Source organism: Eleutherodactylus coqui, chromosome 6 (assembly GCF_035609145.1).
Source record: "Eleutherodactylus coqui strain aEleCoq1 chromosome 6, aEleCoq1.hap1, whole genome shotgun sequence".
Taxonomy (NCBI): domain Eukaryota; kingdom Metazoa; phylum Chordata; class Amphibia; order Anura; family Eleutherodactylidae; genus Eleutherodactylus; species Eleutherodactylus coqui.
In genome coordinates, this window is record NC_089842.1 from 242175005 (window position 1) to 242196448 (window position 21444).

Here is a 21444-nt window from a genome sequence, read left to right on the forward strand (position 1 = left end):
GTTGTGTTTGGCCATGGCGGGGTTTGGAGTTGGTGAGGATTTTGTGGCTACGGTGTTTGGGGAAGGATCTGAGAAGGCTCTGGGAACCCCGGTTATGAAGACATGGACAGAGTCTGACTATAGTCTGTGGAGTTATTGGCTGTTGACTCATTAGTTGGTGGTTCTGCTCTGAGCCCTCTTGGTGTTGATGTGCCAACTGGCACCAGACCCCTTTGGGGCAACAAGTGTGGCATTAGAGCTTGAGCCGTGCCATTGCGGAGGAGACCATGGGGATGTTCTCCAGATGGTTGTCACAGGTGGCTCTATGATCTCCCCCTGGCAATGACAGCAAGGGCCTAGCTCGGTGATGTACAGGTACGAAGATAGAGCAGGCAAAAAGTAGATGGTGGCAATAAATCTCCACAGTGTTATCACGTGACGCCAGTACCTCTTTCCCCATAGATAGATACTCGTCGGCAAATAATAGAGCCCACACACAAAGTTTCAAAACCGGTGGTACACAGTTTTCTTTAGTCACAGAATCCAACCTTGATTTTCCAAGAATACAGCAAGATGACAGTTCAGACACAACACTTCTTTCTGACTTATCTCTGTTAAACACAATCTCACATGTCCTTCTAGGAGGCACTTTTCCTTCCCGTTACTAGGTGTCTTCAGTCCAAGTGATCTGATTTGACGATCCCCGGGGGAAGGGGTGGGGGACACTCTTCTGATGCAGCGCTCTCCTCACCACTCCTGTCCGTTTCCCTTGGTGTTCAGCTACACTTCTCAGCTGGCACTATTACAAGCCATTGCTTTCAGTTTTAGTCCAGTTCGATAAGTGAAAGACGTAAGAATGAGGGCTCCTTCGCACTGGCAGTCGTGATATCGCCGCGAGAATATTGCGGCAAAATCACACATGTGCTCATGCGATGTCTGAGCGTCGGCGATGCTTTTTCTTGCATTGCTGCTTACGATTTTTCCACGAGATAGACAATAGGAGTCTCTAATGTTAAAAACGCATCACACGAAAATCACAAGTCCGTGCGTTGTGATGCGATTAAAGGAAAAGCAAACATCGCACGATTTTCACGCAAATGTGAAGACAGCCTAAGGACAGTTGCATATGGCCACTGTAGGCCCCTGGTCCGAGATGCGTCTGGGAGAGGTGATGGGAAAAAGAGGAAACAGGACACTTTCGGCACCATGTAAGGACCCCACAGCTGGCTGCTTGTCCTTTACCATTGTTGTGGGCCTCAGCCCAAGGTAGACCTAGAAGTAGTCTGTGAAGGGCGGTAAGAGAAGACAATCATGAGGTATATGAAGAATCTACAGCTCCTTCATCACACACCAGTCATGTCTGAAGTCTCCTACTCCCCAGGATTATCTCTGTAGCCCCTCCAAACCCTTATTGAATTTACTTAGGAAAGTTATAGCTTTATAAGACGGTCACCATCTTTTTACACCCCTCTCTGAGAGCGGCATACGGTAGTGCCTTACTGACTACACTGATATGTATGCCTTTTATTTTATTAGTAGCTGCACATGCATAGAGGACTACTAAAAGTAGTCTTGGGTATTCATGAGCTGCAGGCTAGCCACACCCACCCAACCCTCCAGCCAATGATTGACATCTATCTGCCTATTACTGTGCATACAGCGAGGGAGCTGACAATCATTGGTTGGGAGGCAGGGTGGGCGTGGCTAGGCTGCAGCTTGTGAATATCCATGACTAGTTCTGTGTCTGTCTGCTCCTAATAAAATACAAGTTTCTCCCAAACTACTGCACAGATCCACACCGCAGACATATCACTGTAATCGGCGTGACCGGCACTACCTTAGGGTCCTTACAGATGAGCTGATTCTCGTTTGAACGAGTGAGTGACGCCATCTCTACCTCCTTCGCACTCGTGCAGACTGTTTAGGCAGGGAACTGCGTTGTTGGAACCGTTCATCCCTTACATAAGTGAATGAGAAGGACTGAGCGAGCGCGATAAGTGAATGAGCCAACGATGATTGTTATGCCTGCAGAAAATGAATGACAGACGAAAAGCGAACGATTCCCGTTTTTTGTTGGCTCGCACTTAGCCCGAACAATTATCATTCACTGTGGATAGGGGATAACTTAAAATCTTAATACGACCCCTTTTAACATTCATCTTCACCGTCAGCTACTAATAGGGAGCAAGTACGACCTGGAAATGTGCGCACTCGATTTATCAGTCTCGTGCGGTGCTGTTGCTACAGACTCGGTCTATGGAACATTTGGAATGTGATGTCATCGCTCCCCGGATACAAGTACTTACTGCTTATCGTATGTGTGATGTCATCGCTCCCCAGATACAAGTACTTACTGCTTATTGTATGTGTGATGTCATCGCTCCCCGGATACAAGTACTTACTGCTTATCGTATGTGTGATGTCATCAGTATCATGGAGGGTTATATATATTGCACTTACATGATGCTTTTCATGGCCCCTCCATGTATTATACAGACGGACATTCATTTGAATAGCCAACATGTTATACTACTTTTCATCAGCAGTGGGCGCTGAAGGGGAACTGTGAGGCTACCTGAAGCCTCTCTTCCCGATAACCATGAATCTCCATGGGTTCCTGATGCCGGACACGCAATAAAAAAAGGGGTTCTCGTGTGAGTTTTCATAAGACCCCTGCAAAGAATGCTGGGAAGACCATCAGTATTACCACTGTCCAGTGCAAATCACCAAGAGAATGGCAAAACCAGACGAAGAGCAGAGATTTTGGATGGCCCAGCCAGAGCCCAGACCTGAATCCCATTGAAGATCTGTGGGTGACCTTAAGAGGGCGCTACTTACAAGATGCCGTCCAGTCTGACAGATTTGGGGCGCTTTTGCAAGGAAGAGTGGGCAAAGATCGACAAGTCAAGATGTGCCATGCTGGTAGACCGCATTCAGTCTTTTTGGGTCGGGGTCTAAGTCAAAGGGGGTGTTATTGTATCTTGTCACCACCATGAAGAATGAATGGAGAAAAGATGAACAACCCCAAGCGACGCCCATAATGTTATTGGCTGGCTTGGAGAATAGGTGGGCATTATCTCACCTCTAGCCTCCTGTCACTCAGCCCTCCGACGCTGTGTCTTGTGCCCTGTAACCGGCTTCTGCACTGTGGACTTCCCACAGACGTGCCCTCCTGTGTTCTCCAGCACTCCCCCCACGCCGGTAGCCTGGCAAGCTCCTGGAAGTGCCTCCGGCAGGGCCCCTGCGGCTGCTCCTGGACGGGCAGCTCCTGGAACCGGCGCAGGCACTGCTGCTGCGAGCGTTGCAGCTCCTGGCCGGCCAGCTCTTGAAAGCGGCTCCAGAAAGACCGCTGCCGCAGCTCCTCTTCCTGGATGCGGACGGCTCCTGGAAGCTGCTCCAGCAGTCCACTCCAGCTCTTGCTAGTGCAAGGACAGCCCCTGGATGTGGCTCTGGCAATGACACGGCCGCACGGCTCCTGGACAGGAGCGCAGCCAGACACAGTTGGCATTGGGGGACGGCATCACCGGACACAAGGTTGGCATGGAGGCAGACAGCATCTCCGGCATCGCCGTGGGGCGGGAGCGCAGCCATATACACCTGTCAGCGAGAGCACAGATGGGACAGCGGCACAGACAGCTGTCAGCGGGGAACAGGTGCGCAGGCATACACAGTGCACAAGCCGGTTACAGGGCACAAGGCACAGCGCCAGAGAGACACGAGGCTGGAGGGGAGATAATGCCCACCTATTCTCCAGGCCAGCCAATAACATCGTGGGCATCGCTTGGGGGCGTTCATTTTGTCTCCACCCATTCTTCATGGTGGTGACAAGATACAATAATACCGTCAAAGGTATTATTCATCAACAAAGTCTAAGTTTTAGGGCATGCAGATTTATTCACCTTTGTCGGATTCTTTAACATGGCAAAAACCTGGCATTGAACCAGAGGTGTGAGGACTTATTACATCCACTGTATGTGGTGTTATACAAGGAGACATTACTATAACCCGTAACAACACTTCCTTCATAGAGAACAGATGGAATGCTAAACTTACGTATCATCATACACTGAACATCCGGCTGTGACATCGCGCCGCTTTTTGAAAAGATGCGTGAAGTGACACGGCTGACTGCAGCCTACGAGCCCATTAGGGGGTGTAAGTTACGCCTTGGATTCTCAGACACATCTGGCATTGGGCGCTGTCTGGTGCAGGCAGTGGTCATTGCACTAGTCTTGTCTGTGGTAGGAACCACAAGCAGATGAACTCCTGATGATCCATCCCGAAGACCGTCAATAGTAGAGACAGGCAGCTCTGAACTGGCATCTGACGCAGCAGAGCTCTTACTAAAGCTACTCCATTCTACAGACACGTCATTTTGGCGTGGCGACATCTGCAGATTATTCTCTCTTCTGCATACCAAGCCATTAAAAAAAATGTTTGGAACACTGAAAATAATCCCAATGAACTATAACGCAGCTTTAGGCCGCGGCTCACATGGGTGCAAGCACAAATTGGCTTTGCAGACATGCTGCGTGTTCGCACGGCCAAAATGCGCTGCCATCCACGTATTTCAGGCACGGCGGGGTCGGCTTTCCATGCGCAAATATATAGACACAAAATCTGATTGATTTTGTGCCCATATGCTCCGGCGAATATGCAGGTTTTTTGCATATTCGCGGCACATTTGCAAGCCCATTGATTTCAGTGGTCTTTTGCGCTGCTCAAATATGCAGAAAATAGAGAATGTTGCTTATTTTTTTATGCAACTGAAAGGCTTTGCCGTGGAAATTCCGTGCGGAATTTAGCCGCGGCAAATCCGCCCGCAGCCGCTAATCTCGGGATTAGCCAGCCATGTGGACGAGATTTCTCAGAAATCTCGTCCACACGGGACGGCCAATCCGCTGCGGTAAGTCAGGCTGGAATATGCAGCATGTCTATTTATCTTTTCTTTCCGCCGCGGCGGCGCTCTCCTCTATGGGGGCGCCGTCCGCAGTGGATAAGCGAGCAGTCGGGCCGCTTCAAAGCCGCCGTGGGTTTTTCCGCGGCGGTTCTCCCGGCGGAGATCTCGCGTTTTTTGCTGCGGCCAAACCGCGGGATTTCCGCCGGGAATACGCCCTGTGTGAACCCAGCCTTACAGGTAGGGATGATACCAAACTGCTCACATGGGCGAATTTGCGCGGCATAATTACGCAGTTTAATAGAACCTATTGGTTTCAAAGGGTTATTTCATATCTGCATATTTTCCAGATTTCTGGTCGGGTGAATAAATACGCAGCATGGCCGGTTCTGCTGCGTATTATGTAAAAGTGAATGGGCCAGTGCAAATACGTAGGGAACCAGCGTACTCACTGCGTTTTTGCGCACTAAAATAATGGGCCCTTCTGGATATTTTTTGCACGTGTAAATACGCAGAAGGGGCGAAATACGATGCAGTAAATAGGCATTTATCAGTCCATGAATACGCAATGTATCCATGGACCGAAATACGCTCACGCCAATGTGAATGAGCTCTTAAGATTCCAGATAGTAAAGAATATTGCAGCACCAGTGATGACCACCAGGTGGAGCTGAAGACTCCGTGCAGTATTTGTACCCGTTAATATAACAATAAATGTTCACGGAATCAGGATTAACTCTTCGTTTTATTTCATATTTTATTGTGGTTTACAATAAGAGTAAATATGCGCACTTTTTCACTGAAGTTGAAGAATGTTTACAGATTTCATTAAATCAACCCTCCGATTTCAGGACAGGACGGGAAAGGGGTACAATAGCTGCAGTTGTTCTTCTCTGCCACCCCTCTAATCTGCCAATTTTGGGCCTTGTTTCCAGCCGTCCAAGATGGCTGCAGCAATTATTAACTACCTAATGCCAACTGTACTCTGCTCTCTGATTGGCTGGAAGTGATCACATGAACAGCTCTTTCCAATCATAGAGCAGGTAGAGTGAATTAGTCAGTCTAGAACTGACAATGCATTGTGGGGATTATGTAGTCTTAAAATCGTGTCGGCCATCTTGAATGGCCAAAAAAAGGATCGGCAGATCGGAGGGACAGCAGAGAAGAACAACCACACGTAATAAACCTTCCCCCCCCCCCCCTCCAGTTCCCCAACAGAATTTTGTGACGCCTGGGTTTTTTTCACGTACAGCAAATACGCCTGTACTTGTAATATATGGGACACGTACGCCCGTGTGAGGGAGTGGCTCCCAAAATAACAAATTTAACAGATCCTAAAAGTCGGAAAAGACAAGTAAAAATGTGAACCAGCAAAGAAAAGCGGCTGCGTGTACAATGGAATTAAGGGGCGCCATAGTGACCTGCGCTCATTCACAACATCTGTGCATCCGCCCCTCCACCAACATGCAGGATGGCCGCCGCAGTCTTCCGACTCATTAAAGCGACCTTCCAGTCCTGGAGAAACAAAGATGGTCAGCCTCTGACTACAGGATGCACTCTGTATATTAGCATACATCATTAGTCTAAGACACTACCCCTGCTTTGATTGGCCAGTGCTGCCCATGTGAGCGGTGCCGGCCAGTCAGAGCAGCATGTAGTGTCTTAGACTACGGTGTGCATCAGGTAGTCAGAGAAGCAGTTCGGCCATCTTTGTTTCTCCAGGCCTGGAGGGTTGCTTAAAAAAGTTGGAAGACTGCGATGGCCGTCCTGCATGTTGAAAACCAGGACCCCGAACCAGCAGATTGGAGGAGCAGATAATATAACCCCTTTAAAAAAATCAAGATTAGGAGGAGATTTCTTCAGACAACTGGATAGGAGCCGTAGTTTGCAATCCCACAGTGGTTGTAATGGTTTCTTGCCATTTTTACGTAGCCTTCATCTCCGAATGATGGGCCCCAGCTGGAAGGAAAAGAACGGCATTATTGCTGCTACTCAAGGCCCTCTATAGGCCCCCGCGGTGATCCTTATTCCACCCACCGGCCCTCTCAGTAGACGACTTCAGGGCATAAAAGAATGATGATGCCTACAGAGATCCTTCTATAGTGACTTACATTTACGAGAAGCTACCATCACCCTACAAGTCACCGTGTTGACTTAGGCCATCCTTTCTATAGGCCCTTGAAGACCCGATTATTGATTCTGTAGTACAGGGTGGGCCACAGAAAATTAGCCCAGTGCTCTGATTTATTGGTATGGGCAACAAAAAGGGTTTTCTATCAGACAGCTTTCATACGAGTGTGGTGCCAGGATAGTATTCCGCGGCCACCGTGTATCATACAGTAAGATATACCGTGTTTCCCCGAAAATAAGACAGTGTCTTATATTAGGTTTTGTTCAAACAGGTTTAACTTTTTTACATGTGTAGCTGCCTGGACACTATTTAAATTGACTTTTTTAATTAACTGTTAGCAGGGCTTAATTTTGGAGTAGGGCTTATATTTCAAGCATCCTCAAAAAGCCTGAAAAATAATTTTGCATCCTCAAAAATTCTGGAAAATCCTGCTATGTCTTATTTTCAGGGAAACAGGGTAGATCAACCCAACAAATACGACTGTTACCTGTTTTTAACAAGCCAATACTCTACTCCATCTTCAGCGCCATATCCAACGACAAGTACGGCATGGTTTGGCTGCGAGCTGGAGCATAGTGGGTCGTAGTACACACCTAGTAATAGAGGGGAGGGCTGTTATACAAATTAGAGGTAGGTGTACAAGACATACCTTCCGGTCACTCTAACGTTAGGTCTGCTGTTGCAGCTCATCCTTGTTGGGTACCTGCAATACCAGAGAATGCCTGTAGACTAGAGAGGTGCACTTTCTGTAAAAAAAAATCCCTTTAAGCCCTTCCATACATGTACAGTACAAAAGTGGGCTCGGTAGCGGAATATACTGTGACTTGTGGTAAAATTTACCTACGTGAAAGGCCCCTTACAGCCACCTGAATGTGTCCTAACTACATATGCCCTGTGCAGTCTCGTATATAGACGTCCATAGTATATGGCATATATGGAGCGGGCTTGCGCTCTTCCATATGTGGCTGGTATCAGCCATCATGGACAACTGACAGGCACCCGCAATAGCCAGAGATACCTCCGATCACAGCTGTTAACCCCTTAAACACTGACAGCGGCATGTAAAAGTCCTGATTGGGACTGAGATGTCTAGAACAGTCGCCCTGTAATGAGGTCATGAGATGCCTTCCAGGTGTAAAGGCAGCCGGGGGCATTCTGAAGGCCTCCAGGGCTGCCATGGCTGATTGCCTATTAAGACGTGTCTAAGGCACGTCTTAGTAGAATGCTAGTAAACATTCAATATAATGCAATACTATGGTACTGCATTATACTTTATAAGCAATTCAATGATCGCAAGTTCAAGTCCTCTATGCAGACTATAAAAATTATGGTTTAAAAAATAGTTTAAGATTTTTTTAATTATTAGAAAAAAAGCATAAAAACTTTCCTTTTCCCAGTAAAAATGGTGTAGCAGCTGCAAAAGTCCGATGTACTAAAATATCACCTTATTAATCCCACAAAGTGAATGTAAAACTGAATAAAAAACAAACAAAATGAGCCGCACTCAGCTGCGCCAACGGGAAAATAATAACGTTATACATAATAGAACAATACATTTAGAGGGGTCAAAAATTGGTGACAGAAAGCAATTTTTTTCAAGTATTTAATTTTTTTTAAGCAGTACTACATAAAAAAAACTATATAAATTCGAAAACACCATAATGGTATAATGATGAATACTATAATAATGATTACGTCATTTTTACTGCACTGTGAATGCTGTAAGGTCAAAACACCCCAAAAATGGTTCATTTTCACACTTTTTCTTCCATTTTGCCCCACTTACAAGTTTGTTAGTCTTCCAACACAATATATGGTACATTAAATTGTACCTTTGAAAAATACAACTCGTCCCGCAAAAAGCAGTCCCTGAAGTAGCGATGTCACCGAAAAATGGAAAAAAGTTATGACTTTTTTGAAAGTTAGGAGAAAAAAATTGAGAAAAAAAGACCCAGAAAGGGCCTCTGTAGGAAGGGGTTAAGCAGCAAGCCTCGGGACATGAGTTTGTGGGGCATGATGGACAGGTAGATCCTCATGAGCTCTGTCTTGTCTGTAGTCTATTTGCCAAAACAAGACCACACTAAGCACAAAAACTGTGTTCAGAGGAGTCTCTGGCCCAAGCTTACACTCGGTGGTTTACCGCATGCCCTCAGCCGCCGGTTTGGGGGTCTTAGCCATATTCATAATGGGTCACACATATGTATAGTGGGAATTGGATACCTTTTTTGTATAGGTAAAAAGATCTGCGGCTGGCATCAATGGCAGCAGACACAGGACCCACTTTGCTCACGACTTGTTTCATCTCATTCTCATCTCCGAATGGCACTTGCTTGTAGCTGGTAACACTCGTAGCCTTCTTTGTGGCACTGAAGTGGCACGTCTGATCCTAGTAATAAGATTATACAGTAGTAAGTCGTATCATTCTGAGCATCACTGATGACGTCACTACTCCATCTTTGGATTACCTGTCCTTCATACGGGTAGGTACTATCTGATTCTATGCCATTGTCGATGATGTATCTGTACGCTGCCACAAGGAAGCCTCCAGCACATCCGCTGTTCCCATACGAGCTTGAGCAGTCCACCAGGTTCTGGGCACTCAGGGAAACCAACTTACCACTTCGTATTTTCAACTGGCACTCCAGGGAGCCCACACTGCTGAAAGCCCAACTACAACTGCACATACCCTGGGATAGAAGAACACAGGTCAAGTAAAGTGGCCACAAGTCAACAAACGGGAAAGTCAATGCTGTCGTTGTGTTGGACTGAAGATAGAAGACAACCAAAGATAGAATTACAATCCTCAATACAGAAGCAGTAGGACATGTTCTGGAAAACACGGTTTGGTGTGATACTGATCTGGGAACCAAAGTGTCTGTGCTTCATAAACCTGGGAACCCAAGTATCTGGGAGTCACTTATTTAGGAACCCAAGTGTCTCTATCTGGAAACCCAAGTGTCTGTGCATCACTGATCTGAGAACACAAATGTGTGTGCTTCACCAATCTTGGAATTCCAGCAACTGTGCATCACTGATCTGAGAACCCAAGTATTTGTGCATCACTGATCTGGGAACTGAAGTATTTGTGGATCACTTACCTGGGAACCCAAGTATACCTATCTGGGAATCTCAGCATCTGTGCGTCACTGATCTGGGAATCCAAGTGTCTGTGCTTTATAAACCTTAGAACCCAAGTATTTGTAGGTCACTTATCTGAGAACCCAAGTCTCCCTATCTGGGGAACCCAAGTGTCAATGTATAACTTTTTTAAAGCCCGAAAGTGTCCCAATTATAGGTGAGCCAACTTGTATCAATGTGCCACAGTTCCTAAAGCTCGGGATTTAAGTTAACCTAGTGGTCATAACCATGGAGAATATAACCTGTACATACCTGATCTTTCACATCTGTCACACAGTTCTGTTTCCTCCAGTCTATGGACTCGGGTACCTTTGACTTTAATACATTCTCTGACAAGTCTGTGTCATTAGACATGGAAATATCTACATGTCTGAGCCCAGTCATTGCCGCCAACACCTCCTCACTAGTCTGTAAGACAAATTGGGCAAAGTTTTTTTAAAGTGCTTGATAAATCCTCACAGAAGGTAGCACTGAAGGATGGAAATAGGGCTGATCATTGGTGTATTGCCCCCACTACATGCCAATGTTTATCTTCAACGTACAGAGCAACACAGGGATGCAATCATCTATAATGAACTAGTTAAGTGTCATCATAATTTCATGTGCAGCTTGTATCCACCTATGAAGGTCCTATTCTTTGTTCTAGGCTCAACAGTACTCCTCTATACTCCACATTCCTCTAATACTCTTACCATGTCTCCAAGATGGTTCATCCCAAGCTCATAGGAGTGAAGACCTAACGAGTGTTCCAGGTTGTGGACCATGATGAACTTCAGATTGTCCTCCCAGATAACACGCCTTCTCAGCTCATCTACCTGAAACATTTGCCACAAGGTTGGCATCACAGCCAGAAATACCGCCATCTTTTCAAGTTGAGATTAAATAAGACAAGACCTACTTTGTTGTTGTACATTTTCTCATGTGTCTTAGCCCAGAGGTACCAGTGGCTGTCAAGACTGGGGTCGGGACTGCAGTCAACAGGCATCATGATGGCCACCAGGCCCAGAAGGTGGACCGCACGGAAGTGCATGGCTTTCTACAGTCAAAAATGTACAAACACATCTATACGGGGAAGAGTAAATCATGTGCACAAACACGTAAAGGAAGCAAAAATTAGCATCATCAGGTATAATGCCACACAAGGAACAAAGCAAAGGAGCATTTTTTGCAAAAAATCAGGTAGGACATTGATATGGAAACAGAAGAATGGAGGGAATTCATATGTTGCTAATCTGGAAGATAGATGTGAAGACCGACCTACCTGCTCAATGTGAGTGGTGGCTGACAGAGGTTGGTACTGTTCATGTCCTCAGAAGCTAAACCCGCTTTTTTATATGTTGGAAAGGTTGGCGAGCTTGAAGAACCTTCTTCTACCTTATCTATCCTGAAACTCTACATCAATGCCAAGAATAAGAGAGAAGCTTCCTACTTGCTGAAATCTTGAAGACAATCATCTAGACACAACACTTCAGATAGTTCCCATTTCAGTTTCAAAGTGGAGCCAGGTAATGAAGTGTGGGGTGGGGGTGCTTAGACCCTACACTATGTAGTTGTGCCTATAACATTGAGGCGAATACCAGAATAATTTTCTTGTTTGTGTAAAGGGGTTTTCCAGGCCTCAGATGTGTTGAGTTGATGAGTTGATGAGTTGTCCTCAGGATAGGTCATCAATATGTGATTAATAGGGGGTCCCTCATCCTGGACCCTCACTGATCAGCTTTTTGAAGAAGCTGCAGTGGTCAGGTAAGTCCTGCATCCTCTTCCCTGCATACCAGGTATAGCGCCATACACTTCATAGTGGTGGTGTCTTCTGCATCCTCTGTATAACAGCCGGGCACTCCGAGCGGGTAACAGCTGGATGATGCAGAAGACAAGCAGCCCCGCTTGTCTTCTGCATCCTCCGCTAAGAGTGCAAGGTGATCCCTCAACGTTTGAGCGATCACCTTGCGCTGTAAATGACAGAACTATTCTTGCTCTAAAGACATCTTTTGAGCGATAATCGTTGTGTCTAAATGGGCCTTAAGATATTGTGAGGGATACAAATATATTTCATGCTTGCTACTAATAAAGATTGATATCTGTGTTTGTTATAGGTTATTTTTTCGACTTCCAGAATAAACTGCCGTGGGTGTAACATGAAGGAGGACACTTGCCCGACAGTCGTCCCGTGTAAATGGACCGGGCTCACTCACATGGGTGTATTTTCAGTCCGTATTAAGAGTATAAAACGGACAGCATAAACCCCATTGATTTGCAGCGGGATATTCAGACACACATAAATAAATCCCAGCATGTCCCATTTGGGTCTGTATCACAGACTGAAATTGCCCATTAAAGTCTATAGGATCAGGTAACAATGCAGCAGATATGCAGTTGTATGAGTATTCACTGCATTTTTACGCATGTTGGTAGTGATTAAAAAATCGTGACATTAATTGTGGTTTGTTGAGTTTTTTTGGTGCCCCTGAAAAGATGCATTGAATATGCTTACACACCAAATACGTGTATATACACACAGCGAAAATGCTGCATTTTTCACAGACTGAAATTGCATACCCATTGTGAGGGATTAGTGTTTAGGATCGGTTGCAACCTGGGCATAAGCAGTCAGAGACAGTGACACATAGGATAAAGTCTTTAGTCCAGGCGTTGCCTGGGTTTATTTCTAAGCCAACAAAGCAAAATACAGGCCTTTACATCAGGCAAACATAAAGGAAATCCTGCTCGTCCGAGCACTTACTATACATGGAGCGTCCCTGTCTACGTACTGGTAAACAAATGGCTCCTGCACACAGCCAGCCAGGACTCTCAGACCTGCAAAGGTCTCAGCTCTTCCTCTAGGCCCTGTAGGCCCAGGCTTTATAAGGCCTGGTACCAGCCCCACCTGGTACGTGGGAGTGACCATCCCACCCTTCACTTTGGTCACTCCAGGAAAAGCCAGCCCGGATTATGCGGCTTGGAGCCACTTACTACAACGTGTTAGTAGCTTAATGCTACTAACACTATACTGCCGGCTTCCTCCACCGAGCCCAGGCTGCTCGGTGGCACGTATCTGCCCAAGCGCTCCCCAAGGCAGCATAGGAGAGCATCCTAGGCGACACATACCTGCCCTCCAGCACCTTGCCGGTCACCGTCTCACATACCCTCCCCCACTGTTCGAGCCTGTGTGGTCGGACACCTTTTGCCGTCATGCAATGCGTCCTTGATAAGGCATCGGCATTGCCCTGTAGCTTTCCGGCCCTGTGCTCTACCGAAAAACTAAAGTTTTGAAGGGTCAGGAACCATCTAGTGACTCTGGCATTTCTTTCTTTTGCCTGTGACATCCAGGTTAAGGGAGAGTGGTCTGTGATCAGCCTGAAGTGCCGACCTAGCAGGTAGTATTTTAGGGATTCCAGGGCCCACTTGATGGCTAGGCACTCTCGCTCAACGATACTGTAATTTTTTTCCGGTGGCGTGAGCTTCCTGCTCAGATAAATTACGGGATGTTCCTCTCCCTCTACTTCTTGGGACAGAACTGCTCCCAGTCCAACGTCGGACGCGTCTGTTTGGACAATAAATTCTCTTTTAAAATTGGGTGTGACCAACACTGGACGTCTACAGAGGGCCCGTTTTAACTCTTGGAACGCCTTTTCTGCGTCAGGGTTCCACTTGACCATGACTGACTTACTGTTCTTGGTCAAGTCTGTTAGGGGTGCTGCTATGCTAGCAAAGTTCTGCACGAACCGCCTATAGTACCCTACAATGCCTAAAAAGGCTCTCACCTGCTTTTTAGTAGTGGGTTGTGGCCAGTCCTGAATGGCTTCAACTTTATTGACCTGGGGTTTTATAATACCCCTACCTATTATATACCCCAGGTATCGTGCTTCTTCGAGGCCTATGGCGCACTTCTTTGGGTTTGCTGTGAGCCCTGCTTTTCTAAGGGAGTTCAGTACTGCCTGTACCTTGGGTACATGGCTGTCCCAGTCTTCGCTAAAGATGATGATATCATCTAAATATGCTGACGCATATTGCCGATGGGGTTTGAGTATGACATCCATCAATCTTTGGAAGGTTGCTGGAGCTCCATGCAAACCGAAGGGTAGGCAGATGTACTGAAACAACCCTTCTGGTGTGGCAAACGCAGTCTTTTCTTTCGCGCTCTCTGTAAGGGGAACCTGCCAGTAGCCTTTAGTAAGGTCGAGAGTGGAAAAGTACCTGGCATGACCCAGTCTCTCAATTAACTCGTCCACTCTCGGCATTGGGTATGCGTCAAATTTTGACACGTCATTTAGCTTCCGGAAGTCGTTACAGAAGCGCAGAGAGCCATCAGGTTTTGGTATCAGCACGATAGAGCTGGACCATTCGCTTTTCGACTCCTCAATTATTCCAAGGTCTAGCATTTTCTTGACCTCCTCTGAGATGGCTCGTCTGCGGGCTTCTGGAACCCTGTACGGTTTCAACTGAACCTTTACCCCTGGTTCAGTTATAATGTCGTGTTTTATGACACCAGTACGCCCTGGTATATCAGAGAACACATCTGAATTACATCGTATAAATTCCCTCGACTCTTGTTGTTGGGATTTGGACAGGGACCCTGATACACACACCTCTGGGACCGCACCATGGGGGGGGTGCTCACTGCAGTCAGGGCTTCTCTGTCCTTCCATGGCTTAATTAGGTTTACATGGTACAACTTTTCCGGTTTCCGCCTACCTGGCTGGTATACCTTATAATTTACCTCTCCGACTTTCTCAATTATTTCATAGGGCCCTTGCCATTTTGCTAGGAATTTACTTTCTAGGGTGGGCACCAACACTAGTACCCGATCCCCAGGGTTGAAGGTTCTCACCTTGGCGGACCGGTTATATACCCGGCTTTGGGTTTCTTGAGCCTGCTGTAAATGTTCTCTAACAATGGGCATGACCGCCGCAATTCGATCTTGCATGAGGGAGATGTGTTCAATAACACTCCTGTAGGGGGTGGACTCGTGCTCCCAGGTCTCCTTAGCTACATCAAGGAGCCCCCGGGGATGTCTACCATAAACTAATTCAAAGGGAGAGAACCCAGTGGAGGATTGTGGGACTTCACGGATTGAGAACATTAAATATGGCAGCAGACAGTCCCAGTCCTTCCCATCCTTATTGACTACCTTTTTAGCATGCTTTTTAGGGTCTTATTAAATCTCTCAACCAGACCATCCGTCTGTGGGTGGTACACAGAGGTCCGTAAGTGCTTAATATTCAGCAGCTTACACAATTCCTTCATGACCTTTGACATAAAGGGGGTTCCTTGGTCCGTCAGGATCTCTTTTGGTATGCACGTGCGGGAGAACGTGTGAAGTAGTTCCTTTGCAATACCCTTGGATGACGTATTGCATAAAGGAACGGCTTCGGGGTAACGGGTGGCATAGTCTACAACCACTAATATATGTTGGTGACCCCGGGCAGACTTTACCAAGGTCCCAACTAGGTCCATAGCGATCCGCTCAAACGGCACCTCTATGATGGGCAAGGGCACTAAGGGGCTCCGGTAATGGGGCATAGGAGCTGCTATTTGACACTCCGGGCACGACTCACAGTAACGTTTTACATCACCATGTACCCCAGCCAGAAAAAACGCTGAAGGATGCGTTCCTTAGTCTTTTCGCTCCCGAGATGACCTCCCAGCACATGCTGGTGCGCCAGGTCTAAGACCATCCTACGATAGGACTGAGGTACCACCAGCTGTTCCACAACCTCCCCACGGACCTTGTCAACCTGATACAACAATTCTTGGTTGACTGCCAGGTGTGGAAACACAGTATCAGCCCCTGGGAATTGAGGCTCCCCATTTATCACTTTAACATTTACCCTGGCTTTTACTAAGGTGGGGTCTCGGAGCTGCTCAGTTCCGAAATTGGCACGTGAGACCTCTAAGTCAGGCATAGCAACCACTTCGTCCTGTACCTCTGTCTCACCCGCTAGTACTGTTAAGGGAAAGTTATCCCCATCCTCTTGGGTCACCCCTACTGCCGGAACCGTACCCTCAGGGTCAAACGGTTCTGGACACACATCATACACATTTGCATTATCATGAACCTTATTCGCAGACGACCCTCGGTGTCGCCACAAGTCCCAAAATAGGGGAAAGTCTCTCCCGAGGATCACGGTGTGCATTAAGGATTTGACGGCGCCCACCTCATGGGTGGCAAGTCCACACGGAGTATCAAGTCGTACAAGGGCAATAGGATACTCCTTGCTGTCCCCATGCACACAAACAACCCCCATGCGACGGCTGGTGAAGGTTGTGGGATCGACCAGGCTGGAGTGCACCAGCGTAACCAAGCTCCCTGAGTCCAGCAGAGCTGTCACTGCAAAGTCATTCACCTTTAGGTGACATAACGGTCGATCAGTCTCTGACGCAGTCTCTGCAGAACACACTGGCCGTGCGAACATCGACCTCCGCCAGGCAGAGTCACAGTCCATTGGTTCCACGGTAAGTGGACAGTTGGCAGCAAGATGCCCGGGCTCATAACAGCGCCAACATCGTATGGAGGCCCGGTCTCCTTGGGGTTCTACCCGGGACCTGAATGTCCATTTGGGGCTCCTCCTCTGCCCCAAACGATCCCCCTCTGAGCCGCCTCCCCTTGGGACACTTTTGACACCCCTTACATATGGAACAATCTTACCAGGGGCTCCGGCCGACTTGCTGTTTCCGGGGTTGGAACGTCCAGGAGGCACGGCTTGCAGTAAGTCCTCCGTGGCTTTATACCTCTCGACGAGGCTCACGAGTTGGTCCACGTCCTGGGGACCTCCTTGTCCCACCCAGCGCTGGATTGCGGGGGGCAACGAGCGTATAAACTTATCCAGAACCACTTTCTGTATGATCTCTGCCGGGGACGACTCCTCCGGCTGCAGCCACTTTCTCACCAGGTGGAACAGGTCGTACATCTGGGAGCGAGCTGGTAGGTCGTCCGTGAAAGTCCAGGCGTGTACGCGTCGGGCCCGCACATGGGTGTCCACGCCCAAGCGTGCCAGGATCTCACCTTTGAGCTTATTATAGTCCTTGGCATCCTGCTCACCGAGGTCAAAGTAGGCCTTTTGGGGTTCTCCCGTCAGGAAAGGCGCTACTACCTCAGCCCACTGAGGCGCCGGTAACTTCTCCCTCTCGGCCACTCTCTCAAAGACCGCGAGATAGGCCTCGATGTCATCGGTGGCCGTCATCTTTTGTAAGGCCGTCTGTACCGCGGTACGGGTGGTGGAGAGCGAACTAGACGACCTCTGCACACTTTGCGCCAGGAGAGCATTAGTCTCGGCCTGAGCTCTCATGGCCTCCTCATGGATCTTTTGCTGGGTCGCCAACGTTTGCTGTTGCTGCACGTTCATTTGTGCCAGCTGCTTTATCAGTTCCTCCATCTTGGCAGTATCTGATGGCTGTGCCGTTGCAGCTTTCACCCATCTGTAATTCTTAGTCTTCGCAGGGCTGGTGGGTGTAGACTGCTACTATGAGGTCTCCATACACTGCACACATAGAAGAGAGGATCTCTTCTCTATCTCTGAGCTGGTGGGTGTAGACTGCTGCTATGATGTCTCTATACACTGTACACATAGGAGAGCAGGATCTCTTCTCTCTGAGCTGGTGGGTGTAGACTGCTGCTATGATGTCTCTATACACTGTACACATAGGAGAGCAGGATCTCTTCTCTATCTGTGAGCTGGTGGGTGTAGACTGCTGCTATGATGTCACCATACAGTGCACACAAAAGGGAGCAGGATCTCTTTTCCATCTCTGAGCTGGTGGGTGTAGACTGCTGCTCGGATATCTTCATACACTTCACATCTAGGATAGCAGGATCAATCTTTCTCTCTGAGCTTTTGGGTGGATACTGCTGCTAAGTAGTCTCACACGCTCTACACAAGTAGGAGAGCAGGATCTCTGCTATATCTCTGGGTGCCAACTTGTAATACAATGTCACTGTACACGTAGGAAAGCAGGATCTCTTCTCTATCTCTGAGCTGATGGGTGTAGACTGCTGCTATGATGTCTCCATACACTGTACACACAGGAGAGCAGGATCTCTTCTCTATCTCTGAGCTGGTGGGTGTAGACTGCTGCTATGATGTCTCCATACACTGTACACATAGGAGAGCAGGATCTCTTCTCTGTCTCTGAGCTGGTGGGTGTAGACTGCTGCTATGATGTCTCCATACACTGCACACATAGGAGAGCAGGATCTCTTCTCTATCTCTGAGCTGGTGGGTGTAGACTGCTGCTATGATGTCTCCATACACTGTACACATAGGAGAGCAGGATCTCTTCTCTATCTCTGAGCTGGTGGGTGTAGACTGCTGCTATGATGTCCCCATACAGTGCACACATAGGGGAGCAGGAACTCTTCTCTATCTCTGAGCTGGTGGGTGTAGACTGCTGCTATGATGTCTCCATACACTGCACACATAGGAGAGCGGGATGTCTTCTCTATCTCTGAGCTGGTGGGTCTAGACTGCTGCTATGATGTCTCCATACACTACACACATAGGAGAGCAGGATCTCTTCTCTATCTGTGAGCTGGAGGGTGTAGACTGCTGCTATGATATATCCATATACTGCACACACATAACAGGATCTCTTCTCTGTCTCTGATCCAGTGGGTGTAGACTGCTGCTATGATGTCCCCATACACTGCACACATAGGAGAGCAGGATCTCTTCTCTCTCTCTGAGCTGGTGGGTGTAGACTGCTGCTATGATGTCCCCATACAGTGCACACATAGGAGAGCAGGATCTCTTCTCTATCTCTGAGCTGGTGGGTGTAGACTGCTGCTATGATGTCTCCATACAGTGCACACATAGGAGAGCGGGATGTCTTCTCTATCTCTGAGCTGGTGGGTCTAGACTGCTGCTATGATGTCTCCATACACTACACACATAGGAGAGCAGGATCTCTTCTCTATCTGTGAGCTGGAGGGTGCAGACTGCTTCTATGATGTCTCCATACACTGTACTTCTTATCTATCTCCTTGTAGCACCCCTTTATAAGTAATAGCATCATGGAGAACATTGTACAGCAGTATTAAGCAGAGTAGTTGTGATTGCAGTAGCTGTGACACAGCAAACACCATTAGTGGCAGTATCATCGGCGTGAGCTTTTGTGATTGTCACCTTCTCCATAGACTTCTAGGTGCAGAATGAGCCAACCCCACCCCCACACTTCCTGTAATTACATGAGATGGACTTCAGGCCATGGCAAGCAAATTGGAAGGGAGGGAGACCCCTAGTGTTCAGTCTTTTAGAGGGATTTTTGAACACAAATACAGCATATTAGGTAAATAAAGTGCTATCACATAAACACAAGTTTGTTCAGAGTGTAGCATCCATTTAAAGAGGTTGTTCAGCATTCAACAAGATGTCTACCATCCGCAGAGCCTGCGAGAAGCTTGGTAATTGCATGCCTACATTGGAGGGGGCATGGCGAAGCCTAATGCCACTACCTGTTCCTATCGGGCCTCCTTCAGACGAGTTATGAGCGCCCAGCCGCGGCGTTAATACGCGTGAATGAAGAAATCACGCGATCAAGTCCTGAGCATAATTATAGTTTGCTCGTCCATTCACAAGGCCGGGTGCGAAGTATTAGCGAGAAAAAAAGTCGCAGCCCGGAAATCCCTCGCTCGGCATAAATCGTCAGAATGACTTCAAAAGCCTACATACAGGTGCCTATAATCTGCTAAACTCCCTGCCCCTCCCTATTTCTCCAACTCCCATAGGAGTCTATGGGAGCCGCCGGTGTATATTGGTTGAAAGATAGAACCAGAACTATCTTTTCTGGACAAGCGCAAAAGTGCCCGCTGATTTCGGTTGTGTATGTTCTATTTTTTGCGGTCCAGCGTTTTTACACGACGCAAATTCGCCCGTGTGAACGGATGCATTCAAATCCACTCCCTAAGATGGTCGTGTATATCAGCCGGGCGTGAAAGCATGGCTACATAGCCGTATATATAAATTCGTATGAATGAAGCCTCATGCTTATTATTCAACCCAACAGGAATGCACCGTGTAGCATTAAGCTCTACCGTTAACTCTTCGGCCGCATGCACCCGGCAGCCGCATGACGCATGCAGAATCCAGCCCTGGCACCAGCGGCGTCCGTGCGTACCGGCCTTCTTTTTCTTCTTTCAGCGCTGCGGATGGTCCGCACGGCTCGCTGTCAGTCATGCACAGTACAGATATATATATTTTTAATTCCTCCTTTTCTAGCAGAATTCGTGGCTCGTCCGTAATGTGAATTGCGGATGGGCGGCGGGTCGGATGGTTTCCGTTTGTGAGGAAAGTGCAGAAAAATGGAGCATACTGCGATTTTTTCAGCAGCGACTGGAAACGGCAATTGGTTTCCACTCATGTGAATGAAGAATCATTCTTCCATTCCATGCTATGGAGGGTTATTCCTGAAGAACCCGCCGACGAATCCTCCAGCACAGACTCACCGGTGAAGTAGCGCAGCATACTGTTGGCCAAGAAAATGCCGCTTGGCATGCCAGAAGCTGGACAGACTCCATTATAGCGAATGAGGTCTGTCCGATGCGGCTTGTATCCGGCGATTCTGGTATTTTCTTTGTCCCGTTCCTATAACGGAGCTACTGAACAACGGAAACTATCCCAGAAGCTGAACGCGGGGGTGAATGTGGCCTCGGACGGGCAACTGCAGGTCCATATTGGTAATGCTGGTTGTCCAGTAGTTGTGGCTGTTGGGTCTCCAATGGAGCAGTGGAGACCCAAGTATTCTTATGCCATCACAACCTCAAAATCAGGGTTACCTGTCCACTAATAAAGGGTCCACGTTATTCATACTGAAATATGTAGAATTTTGCGATATTGTGTTTTTCTCGTTTTAACTGTTTTGAGGATCTATCGGGTCACACAAGGCCAAACGAAGAAATCAACATGTCTGCCAGCTTCATACTAAGAGGCTCTTACATTCTTTACATAAGAGACTCTCATCAAGAAGAGTCATTCCATACAGAGATAACCATCTTCAAGGAGCCAGATATCGTCTAGTGGGTTGAATATTCAGAAACTTCCAGTCTTCATCGCTCTGAGCCCGAAATCACCTAAATGGACACAAGCACTGATCATGATACGCCTGTAATGTACAAGGCCAAATTAAAGGTGTTAATGGGGCCCTTTAAAGGCTTTGTCCAACTCAGGACAGGACATCAATAGATGATCAGAGAGGGTCCACTGGTCGGGATCGCTGTCGATCGGCTGATCCTCAGTCCTGCTGTCAGTGTAGACAGTGCTGGAGGCAGACAGCGCTGTCGGGATTGCAGTGGCCCGGCTTGGTATTG

The 21444-nt window shown here is 47.6% G+C and overlaps 1 protein-coding gene across 3 annotated transcripts; it reads right to left on the reverse strand.

Annotated features, from left to right (window-relative positions):
• Positions 1 to 6629: 6629 nt before the first annotated feature.
• Positions 6630 to 21221, reverse strand: LOC136631661 (cathepsin S-like). 3 transcript variants are annotated; one of them, XM_066605949.1, is made up of 8 exons: positions 21074 to 21221; positions 11040 to 11181; positions 10838 to 10956; positions 10398 to 10553; positions 9473 to 9694; positions 9228 to 9393; positions 7495 to 7600; positions 6630 to 6835 (listed from the first exon to the last, which is right to left on the reverse strand). In XM_066605949.1, the coding sequence occupies exons 1-8, from the start codon at positions 21095 to 21097 to the stop codon at positions 6736 to 6738; spliced, it is 1035 nt and encodes a 344-aa protein (XP_066462046.1). In that variant the 5' UTR covers positions 21098 to 21221; the 3' UTR covers positions 6630 to 6735. The 3 variants fall into 3 exon arrangements, with proteins under 3 accessions (XP_066462046.1, XP_066462047.1, XP_066462048.1); XM_066605950.1 differs by lacking the exon at positions 21074 to 21221 and adding an exon at positions 11407 to 11675; XM_066605951.1 differs by lacking the exon at positions 6630 to 6835 and having other exon boundaries at positions 7570 to 7736.
• Positions 21222 to 21444: the final 223 nt, after the last annotated feature.